Source organism: Rana temporaria, chromosome 1, assembly GCF_905171775.1.
Source record: "Rana temporaria chromosome 1, aRanTem1.1, whole genome shotgun sequence".
Taxonomy (NCBI): Eukaryota; Metazoa; Chordata; class Amphibia; order Anura; family Ranidae; genus Rana; species Rana temporaria.
Genome location: NC_053489.1, coordinates 175,629,310 through 175,640,475, shown reverse-complemented (window position 1 = coordinate 175,640,475; position 11,166 = coordinate 175,629,310). Strand labels below are relative to the sequence as shown.

The window sequence follows — 11,166 nt, the reverse complement described above, 5'->3', positions numbered from 1 at the left end:
ATTGCCTGTATTCCTATTCTGGGGATAATTCAAAATTTGGATTTTTTACTTTCCCGATAACAGTAAACAGGACAAAGAGGGTGAATCTCCCCAACAGGGAGTTCGGAATTACACTACACATGCAGGGCCTTGACAGGGCAGTGTGACTTCCACATATAGTAGCAAATGTTGCGCTAATAAAACAAAATGGTTTTAGGACGGTAATTGTTGTTTTTTTGATGGCTAGCTGGCAAGTGTGCTGGGAAATTTTCGTATAGCATTTGTTCTGTTCTAGACAGAAAACCAAATTTTCACCACAAGGTTGGAAGTTAAATCGAATTGCCTCTATGGAGTACAATTTAGGGTTGTGGACCCACGATACCACCTAGTGGTAAACAAAACACACACACACACACACACACACACACACACACACACACACACACACAGCCTTTACATATCTTATTCTAGGTTGAATCATTTCAAAAAGTTAAAACAATATAAATGCCCAGACCTGACCAATTGATTTATTTTATACAAAAAAAAAAAAAAAAAAAAATAGAATTCTACTCTTAAGCTATCAGCTGGTTGAATTGAAACCGGCCAACATTTGGCCGTGTATGGCAGCCGATCCGACAAAAGACTGCTTCTGTCGAAGGGTCCTGACCGACAAAGGTCTGCTAACTAGCTCCCAATCCGCACTCTCAGCCAAATGGCATAAAATTATGCCAATGAGGATGTTGCTGGTACAAAAGTGCATACACGTACGTACGTACGTACGTACGTACGCACGCACGCACGCACACACACACACACACACACACACACACAATAAAACAGCTAAAATAGAATAAAAATGAAGGAAATAAAAGTTAAAGAAATGATAAATCTCAGATGACTCAAAACAGGACATAGGCTTTTATTGCAATTGTAACAATATATTGTAAGTGCTACATTCACAACAGACCAACTTGTCATTAATACACCAAACTGCTACATTAATATGTATTATCTTATGGAGATGGATGGCAAACTTTGGTGTTCATTCTTCCACTTGGACAGATACCATTCAACCTTTGTCAAAGCTTATGACATTAGCAGTAAGGCAAATCTTTATTACAGAACACAGCCAAACAAGACCATCATAAAATAGAAAAAAGTAGCTTTTAGTTAAGCGACAAGAGGTTTAGACTAGAAATTCTATTGGTCCTAATGATAGAAAGACATTGACAGAAAGCAAAACACATGACGTGCATATAGAGAAAACGACTATTCGGTTTACGAATTCTTCTGTGGGATTTTAATGGTCACCTGCAAGATGGAAAAAAAGGATGTTATAGTAAAATCTACACAGTGTGGCTGACAAAGAAGTTCAAAGTTAGCAGTGTAAGCTACAAAATACATAGGCAGTTAACATCCAATACTTTAAGATCATATATAATATTGCCATCAGATAATTGTAAGCCTATTGCTCCCCCCCCCTTATTCACAGCTCCACCCAATGCTGGAAAGAAGGTCTAGATAAGAAACCAGACACATTTCTGTGGTCATCAACACCAGAATAAAGTGTGGTGTGACATTAGGGAAAACCGAAGAGTACCAAAGACAAAAAATCACAATTTCTCTCTCCCGCGAATGCAAAACCCAACCTGATTTTCCAGGAGGGTTGCAATATAAGCCCTACCCTGAAAATAAGACCAATTTAGGGTGGTTGTAGGCTGGAGTCCTCCACTTCACCCAGCTGTCGGCAGGGGATTTTGCCCCCCCCCCCCCTGCAAGTTAAGAGCAGGTAGGAGAGCTCAGGCAGGTCACGGAAGTGCCGAGCAGCGCTCAGCTGATCCCTGCTGCTCTCCTCTTCTGCCAGCCATCATCGGGGGGGGGGGGGATCTTGGGCCCCCCTCCTCTGCAGTGCTTATGCCAGGGAAGACAGATAAAGACGAGTGGCACTGTGTGAAGTTATGTGACAAGGTTGGATTGCAGAGACGCATACGGTTTGCATTATATTCTGCTGTGGTGGAAGGGATTCTGGCAGATTCACACTGGGGATTAAATTGCAAGCTCTGTTTTTGGTTGCAAAAATTTATATAAAACCTAGGCTTATTTTTGGACACACACACACACGAGAAACATTTGCCCTCTTTTTGATTTTTTATTCTTTTGCATATTTGTCACACTTAAATGACTCAGATCAAACATTATTACACAAAGATAACCCAAGTAAATACAAAATGCAGCTTTTAACTGATGGTTTAATTTATTAGGGCAAAAAAGCTATCCAAACCTGCCTGGCTTTATGTGAAAAGGTAATTGCCCCCTAAACCCAACAACTGGCGCTGTGCAACCCTTGGCGCGAACTGTAATCAATCATTAGCAATAACTGGCATTGCGTCTTTTACATGACTGCAGCAATCTTTTCAGAATTGTTTTAATTCAGCCACATTGGAGGGGTTTTGGCCTGTTTAAGGTCATGCCTCAACATCAATTGGATTTAAGTCCAGACTGACTAGGCCAATCCAAAACCTTAATTTTGTTTTAGCCATTCAGTGGTGAACTTGCTGGTGTGTTTTAGATAATTGTACTGCTGCATAACCCAAGTGTGCTTGAGGTCAACAACTGATGGCCTGACATTCTCTGGAAGAGCTCAGAATTCATGGTTCCATCAATGATGGCAAGTCATCCAGGTCCTGAAACTGCAATACAGCCCCAGCCCACCACATCCAACTGTTGGTATGATGTTCTCATTATGAAATGCCTTATTAGTTATTTCAGATGTAACAGGATGCACACCTTCCAAAAAGTAATCTTTTTGTCTCATCAGTCTACAGAATATTTGCCTAAAAAAGTCTTGGGGATAATCAAGATGTTTTTGCAAGATGAGGCTTTGTCTTTTTGGTCAGCAGTGGGTTTGGAACTCTCCCATGGATGACATTTTTTCCCAGGCTCTCTTATTGAATCATGAACACTGATCTTACCTAAGACAAGAGGCCTGCAGTTCTTTAGATGTTCTGTGTTTTATGACCTCCTGGATGAGTTGTTGTCATGCTTATGGAGCAATTTTTATAGGCCGGCCACTCCTGGAAAGGTTCACCACTGTTCCCAGTCATCTCCATTTGTGCATAATCACTGCAGTTCCAAAGCCTTAGAAATGGATATGAAACCATTCCTAGACCTATATATGTACACCAATTTGTTTCTAATCTGTTCTTGATTTTTAGAATGTGGCATGAGTGTCTTTTTGTGATCTGTTAGTGTGCTTCACTTTGTCAGACAGCTTCTATTTATGCGATTTCTTTTTTTCAAACAACAATTTTTTATTTTGTAAAAGTTCAATACAAAACATAGTAGAAAAATGATACTACAGCGCTAAATTAAATAATCAAAAATATACCATTAATAAATCACCAAATAATAAAAGGCTGCAAAAATATTGTAGTGGGTCAAACAAAGTGAAAAAGTGAAATATGTAAATAATTGCGCTAATTACTAACTTAAATAATGATGCCAACCGTGCTAAACAGTGATTAAAGCTCTGGGTATAATAACACAGAAAAAACAATAAGAACAAATCCACAAAATATGTCCAATTGTGCTTGAGATGTGCACCAGTGGTTCAAATGAAAAACAACACCCAGTTCAGTGCAGTGATAAAAAATCCGATGTGATCACAGACACACTCCTGCTTCACAGATAAGGGATCTCCTCCACACAGACACCGCTCATGGAAAAGAAAAGAGACAACTCATTGCGCAGATGGTAGAGCACCAAAGAAACACAAGATGATTCTCTAGCAATAGCACACTCACGATACCGCCGTTCAAACAATGCATAGATAACCAGTGCACCAATCCTTCATAGAGCCGCTCAGCTGATGTTTCATCTCCTCATTCGGATCCACTATCCGTCCCGCTCGTAAATCCTCCCTCACCATTGACGTAACGCGTGGGGGAGGATTTACGAGCGGGACGGATAGTGGATCCGAATGAGGAGATGAAACATCAGCTGAGCGGCTCTATGAAGGATTGGTGCACTGGTTATCTATGCATTGTTTGAACGGCGGTATCGTGAGTGTGCTATTGCTAGAGAATCATCTTGTGTTTCTTTGGTGCCCTACCATCTGCGCAATGAGTTGTCTCTTTTCTTTTCCATGAGCGGTGTCTGTGTGGAGGAGATCCCTTATCTGTGAAGCAGGAGTGTGTCTGTGATCACATCGGATTTTTTATCACTGCACTGAACTGGGTGTTGTTTTTCATTTGAACCACTGGTGCCCATCTCAAGCACAATTGGACATATTTTGTGGATTTGTTCTTATTGTTTTTTCTGTGTTATTATACCCAGAGCTTTAATCACTGTTTAGCACGGTTGGCATCATTATTTAAGTTAGTAATTAGCGCAATTATTTACATATTTCACAAAACATAGTAGCAATCCAAACGTAGAAAAGGGTACAAAATTTCAACAATAAGTGCTCGCGCCAGTCTTATGCGATTTCTTAATTCAACAGGTCTGGCAGTAATCAGCCCTGGGTGTGACAAGTGAAATTTCCAAAAAATTGTGGTTAATCACAGTTCATTCATGGTTCGGCATGGGAAGGGGAAATACTTTTTTCACAACACACACACACACACACACACACATTTTGCAGATTTGTTTTCCCAATTAAAACAAAAAAAAAAAAAACGCATCTTTTAGTAGATGCTTCAAATTTCATGTCTGTGCAGCATAGCATGTCAATGCACCTTGAAATATACTTTAATATGTGGCAATTTATTTGAATGGAAAAGGTTGAGCCTCAGCTGTCAATGTCTACAGGTGACGCAGATTAGATCAGCGTTCCAACTCCAGTCCTCAAGGTGCCCCATCAGATCATGTTTTCAGGTCATTATTTTGCACAGGTCATGTGATCAGTTTCACTGCCTTAGCAATTACCACAGCCGTTTCATCTGAGGGGAATCCTGAAAACATGACCTGTTGGGGAGCCTTAAGGACTGGAGTTGAGGAACACTGGATTAGATCCTCACCAAATGCAGCCATGGTCATCTAATGTCAATAAATCCTATGGAAATATAGAAAATGAAAGACCAGCACACAATTTTTTTCCAAGTGAGTGGTGTAATAAGAAAAAGGTCTGCAGTGCACTTACATTCTTCACTTCTGTGTATGCCTCCAAGCCATATTCTCCCAGCTCTCTTCCAACGCCAGAAGTTTTGTACCCTCCAAAAGGTGCTTGTGCTCCAAAGACATCATAGCAGTTGACCCTAAAAAATACATAGGATTGAGTGCAATATAGTTAAGTAGCAGAGTAGGAAATTTAGTTAAAAAGGGAACCAGGGAGGATAGATATTTAGAAGGATTTAATTGCCATGTCTGTCTTTTTGACTAGGCACACTCCAGAACTACTGTCAACCTCAACCTTACTTGGCTAATTTTGCTGTCCTGTAAAAAAAACATGCATTGGAGGTCAGGACTGAAAACCTACTTATTTTGAGCAACCCTGTAAGCAGATGACAGCTCTGAAACTTGTACACATGAAAACCAAGTTGGGGATATCAACTCACATAATTCCAACAGTTTAGGGATGTTAGTAGAAAAGCACAGCAAGGAGAAACTGCCCAAACACTGCACCAAATGGGTAAGATTGCCAGAGACGTAAAAAGAAGGCAGGTGGGTTTTTGACTAGTGTGTGCACTATGCAAGTCATCTGCACCAAGGAAGAGAAGAACAGGCAGGCAAGTAAAACTTTTTTTCTCCCTGCTGACCTTGAGAAAACCTTGAGCTTTTATTAAATTGTTTTGTTTTTAAAAACACACTGGTTGGTTTACATTTTCCTTCAGAAGAGGAAATACACAGAGCAGGCTCACAGTGATTGATCACTGAAAGCCAGAGGCTCTCACAGTGATCAGTCAACCTGGAACCGACAGTCCCAGGTCCCGATCCTTAGTACGAGAGCCTGGTCCATGTGCTGCAAGCTCCCAGCACAAAGGGAAATATACATGCAGCCCCACAGAGAAAAAAAAAACATGACCACTTCTGTGAAGCCGCATATAGGTGTTACATCAGCGTGAAGGGGGTTAGGCTTTCCAGGACCATTAGTAACCCCAACCTTGAAAAAGTCACAGCAGTAATCAGTAGGCAGCCTTACCACACAGTTCCAGCCCGCAAAGAATGAGATACATAGTTTGCTTTGTCAATGTCCTTTGTGAACACCGCCGCAGCTAGACCATACTCCGAACTGTTGGCCCGCTCAATAACATCCTCAATGTTCTTGAATTTTAGGATCTGCATTACTGGTCCAAAAATCTAAAACAAAAAAAAGTATAACATTTCAGGGAAAACATGCCATAGCAAAATTAAAGGAAAAAAAAAAAAAAATCCAGGCGGACGCATTTTAGAGTCCCTTCATATGCAAAGCAGTATGAAGTGACACCACTCCAGGCAATCTGTGAAGATCCCTAGCAGTTGTACAGAACCCGGGTGCCAGCCTGGTCCATGGCCAGAGGAACATGTAGAAGGAGATGTTGGTGGCACTTCTAGGAATGAAAACGCATGCGTTTGCTGACAAGTGTACATCTCGTTTTTCATGTTGCTGCTTTTATGTAGTTGAAACAAAAGGGTTTTTACTCCTGAAAGTGCCACCAACCTCTCCTACAGAGCTCCTTCATACCTCCTCTTTGGCAATGGTCATGTTGTCAGTCACGTCTCCAAACACTGTGGGCTGTATAAAGTATCCACGGTCAGCAGCAGGGCTCCCACCACACAACAACTTGGCACCTTCTTGTTTACCAGATTTTATGTAACCCAGGATCTTCTTAAACTGTTCCTCATCCACCTGAAATAAAAGAAAAAAGGAATATTTTTTGAACAAACACACAAAACACAAACACTTCCTGCACTTTAGAAAAGGATTGGCTAGACTGTTTTGCAGTGAATCATTTTTTTCTCCAAATACATCTACACAATACATAGCATACAAAGAATACAGTAAGGGTAAAAAGTATTTGATCCCCTGCTGGATTTTGTATTTTTTCCCACTGAAAATAAATGATCAGTCTAATTTTAACAGTAGGTTTATTTTAACATTTAAAACCATCTTTGCCTCTGTTTAATCTACAGCTGCCCTGATGCTAAAAGTGAAAGTATTAAATGTATTGCAGCTTCAGGACCTGGATGACTTGCCATTGTCATTGATGGAACCATGAATTCTGAGATCTACCAGAAAATCCAAAGAATGTCAGGCCATCAGTTCCTGACCTCAAGCACACTTGGGTTATGCAGCAGTACAATTATCTAAAACACACCCAGCCCCCCCCCCCCCCGCAACAACAAAATGTATTAAAGTTTATACATGGTACATAAAACGTTGAAAGAATTAACACACACACACACATATATAAAATACAGCGTGAGCCCTTGTGCTATATATAAAAATTTAGAATTAAAAACAAACGAAAAAATAAAAGGTAAACTTTAATACATTGTTATATTTTCATAATACCTTTCACTGTCCATTGTGACTTTAAAGCCCGACCTGTGGGCCACTATACAGTGTCCCCCCTCCTTTTTTTCTCCACAACCAATGGGAGTGTTACATTACGTGCCGCAAATTAAACCATTTTATGAATGGTTTACTTCCACTTTAAAAAAGGAGTGCTCCTAATCTCAACAACTTGTTACCCGTATAAAAAGACACCTGTCAACAGAAACAATCAGATCCCTATCTCTCCACCATAACCAAGACCAAAGAGCTGCCCAAGGAAGTCAGGGACAACATTGCAGACCTACACAAGGCTGGAATGGGCTACAAGATCATCGCCAAGCAGCTTATTAAGAAGTTGACAGTTGGTGAAAGTTTTTGCAAAATATCAGAAACACAAAATAACTGTCAATCTCCCTCGGTCTGGGGCTCCATGCAAGATCTAGCCTCAAGGCGTTTCAATGATCATTAGAACGATAAAGAATCGGCCCAGAACTACACAGGAGAATCTTGTCAATGATCTGAGGGCAGCAGACTTCTGGAAATCTCAGTTTTGGTCCTTCTGCTTTGTGTTGGATTCAAATGTAGCCTTAGCTTACACCCTTGATAAATCCCACAGGCCACTCTCTACCCAAGATTAGAACTAAATCGTCTAGAATTTTTTTTTTCTACCCTGAATCTAGTGGACATTTGGTGAGAAGCGAACCCCTTAAAAAAAAAAAAAAACACACCCCACCACACACTTCCAGTTCCTATTCCCATATCAACCATTTCTTTATTCCATTTTCCTACATTCCCCAATCCCATTCTAGCATAAAATTGTGGACATCACCTGCACAGGAAGCTGAATGATTCCCTTTTCAATAATGAGCCTGTGTTTTGATAATTGGGCGGCTCATAAAGCCATGGTCAAAAGTCTTAATTTAATTAGCCACTCGCAAAAAAAAAAAAAAAAAATTCTCTGAACCCCTCATTAAACAAAAAGGAGAGAGTGGTTTAACTTGCGGTCTGTTTAAAATGAATCCACAGATGGACCTGAGAGATAATAGATTCAGCTAGGTTGTCCGGGGATATAGTCAACCCCAATTTAAAAAATAATTTAACAGAGTTGTCAAATTAAACAGAAAGGATTTAATCCATTCAACTAAAATACCCAAACCAAATGTATCTGTTCGCGTAATAACTACATTGGCCAATTGGACACTGTTAAAAAATTCTGGCCTATCCTATTGGCTGATAATACTATTAAAAAAAAATTCAAACCATACCCAGAAATAACCTACCGTCGTGCTCCTTCCAACAAAGATCGACTGGTCATTTTTGTCCCCTACCCCCAGAGCAACCCTTGCAAACAGGCACGTTCCCATTTGGAAGATGCGATGTCTGCTGCTTTCTATCCAACTCCAGAGATGTACCTCTTCCAACCGGACCTGTCCATAACATCAAAAATCGTGTAACTTGTAAAACTGTTGGTGTGGTATACCTCGCCCTTAGCCAATGCGGATGTTTTTATGTCGAAAAAAACTAAGAGACCATTCTTTAAAAGAATAAGATCACATGCTGCCACTTTTTAAAAGGTTAACTACCACAGCACTAAACCGACATATTGGTTGCCAGCATGGGTTTGATGCAACTGTGGTGCGATTCCACGCCCTTGAGCATGTGTCACCACATGTTCGTGGGGGTGGTATAGATTTAACTCTTTTACAGTTAGAGATGGATACACAGCCTAGACGCTGTCAAATATCCAGGACTCAATGAATATATATCAGCTATAAGTCCTTTCTATGAGTTTTTCATTTATTCTGTTTTTGTACATTTTTTCTGAGATTTATTTTGGAATGTCTAGGATTTGCGCCCATCTTTCCCTGTCTTCTGTTTTCCCTTTTGCTCACTCAACGCGATGGTCCTTTATCATCTATGGATCCATCTGGTTGATGCCTGGGGTCCCTTGACGTTTATTTCCCTCCCTTTCTTCCTGTCCATTCCCTGATTTATTCCCATTTATAATGTGTAACTCAACATTGTTATTTAGCTTGATTTCTTCCTTTTTATGCAGAATATTTATATTATTGACTTTGTATGAATTTATTATTAATACTCAATGTATGATTGTTGTTTGTATAAAGGCAAGATCAGACAGTGAACAATGTTTCATTCGTGGCTTTTTCTCTCTAGGTGTTCATCCATTAAGGATCCCTTTCTTTATGTACATCTAATGTGTGGTGATCTCCCTCTGACAGTTTGTGTGCCCGCTGTTATCTGCCTTTGGTCTGATGGTGGTGGTGTTTTGGTGTTGCGCTGTCGGGGCGGCATCTGGGGTCCTTCCCATGATTGTATGGACACCCAAGGGCTTTGTTGTCTATCGACACATAGCCTGCCTTCTAGCCACGCCCCGTGTCCTCCCCTCCTGCTTCAGTAACCTCTGCCTCTCCCTGATTAACTGGCTGTCGACGTGCCTTCAGCTTGTTTGTTGCCATAGCGCTGCGACCTGCTGACGTCACGCCGCACGGCAGTCTGGGGATTGTAGGCGCAGGACGGCGTGCGTGCAGGCGCGGTGGCTATCTTTTGTCCGCAGCTGGTCAGTGACGCTCGTCATTGATCAGCTGGGGGGCTATTTAAACTGGCTCAGCCAGCATTTGTTTGCTGGCGAGTAGGTGGTGCGCTGGTGTCTTGTTTATATCCATCATAGCAGGGGTCTCAAACTGGTGGCCCTCCAGCTGTTGTGAAACTACAAGTCCCATGAGGCATTGCATAGCTGACAGTTACAAGCATGACTCCCACAGGCATGATGGGACTTGTAGTTTGGAAACAGCTGGAGGGCCGCCAGTTTGAGGCCTCTGCATCATAGGCAATTTATTATCTTGCTTTTGGGTTTGACCTTCTGTGGATGGATATAGGTCTGCCATCTGCTGTTATTTATTGTCACTGCAGGATTTTGTCCCTAATGGCATTGTTAATTTTGGCTGTGTCAACTTGTGCAGTCAATTTACCCATTGATCAGTCTGCCATTTTCTACGTCTATGGCAGTTCTATCAGTGCCCACCATTTGAACTTTATAATTTTTTCAAAATGGGTATGTATGGAGGCTATGTTAGCCCCACGTAGGGATATCAACCGTGAGTCATTATCTCATGGTATTTAACCCCTAACTAGCTTTTGAACTTTGTTTCCTTTTTTAGTTTGAATTAGTAGCCCCCTGCAATCACACTGAGGTTTCCATGTGGTCGCCTTGATATGCAGCATCTCGCCTTGTTTTTTTTTTTTTACTTGGGGTAGGTACGGCTTTTCTGTGGCACTCAGTTTGTTTTGATGGTCCTCCCATACACTGGATCCGTTCTGCCCGCATATCTTGACAGATTTAGCCTTGTTATGAAACATTTCTGTATATATTCTCTTACTAATTGATGGTTTAATAGACTAATAAATGTACTGACTGACCTCACACCCCTGAAGAAGGCAATGATTTGCAGAAACATGTGGGGATATTGTGATACAACTATTCTAAATCAGTGTTATTTCTTGCTTATTGTCCATGGGCCAGATTCTCAAAGAATTACGTCGGCGCATCAGCAGATATGCCGACGTAACTCCGAATCTAAGCCCGTCGTATGGTTTAAGTGTATTCTCAAACGGAGATACACTTAAACATGCCTAAGATACGACGGCCTGCGCCGTCGTATCTTAGGGTGCAATATTTCCGCTGGCCACTAGGT

At 41.1% G+C, this 11,166-nt stretch overlaps 1 protein-coding gene across 1 annotated transcript in view; it reads right to left on the bottom strand.

The window, feature by feature from the left end:
• Window positions 1-874: 874 nt before the first annotated feature.
• ALDH2 (aldehyde dehydrogenase 2 family member) overlaps window positions 875-11,166 on the bottom strand; it is a 65,543-nt gene continuing 55,251 nt past the window's right edge. The window contains exons 10-13 of the mRNA XM_040346494.1: window positions 6,641-6,805; window positions 6,119-6,276; window positions 5,120-5,234; window positions 875-1,290 (exon numbers count right to left, since the gene is read on the bottom strand). Of these exons, the coding sequence (XP_040202428.1) occupies window positions 1,258-1,290; window positions 5,120-5,234; window positions 6,119-6,276; window positions 6,641-6,805 (471 nt within the window). The 3' untranslated portion in view covers window positions 875-1,257. The remainder of the gene's footprint in view (window positions 1,291-5,119; window positions 5,235-6,118; window positions 6,277-6,640; window positions 6,806-11,166) is intronic.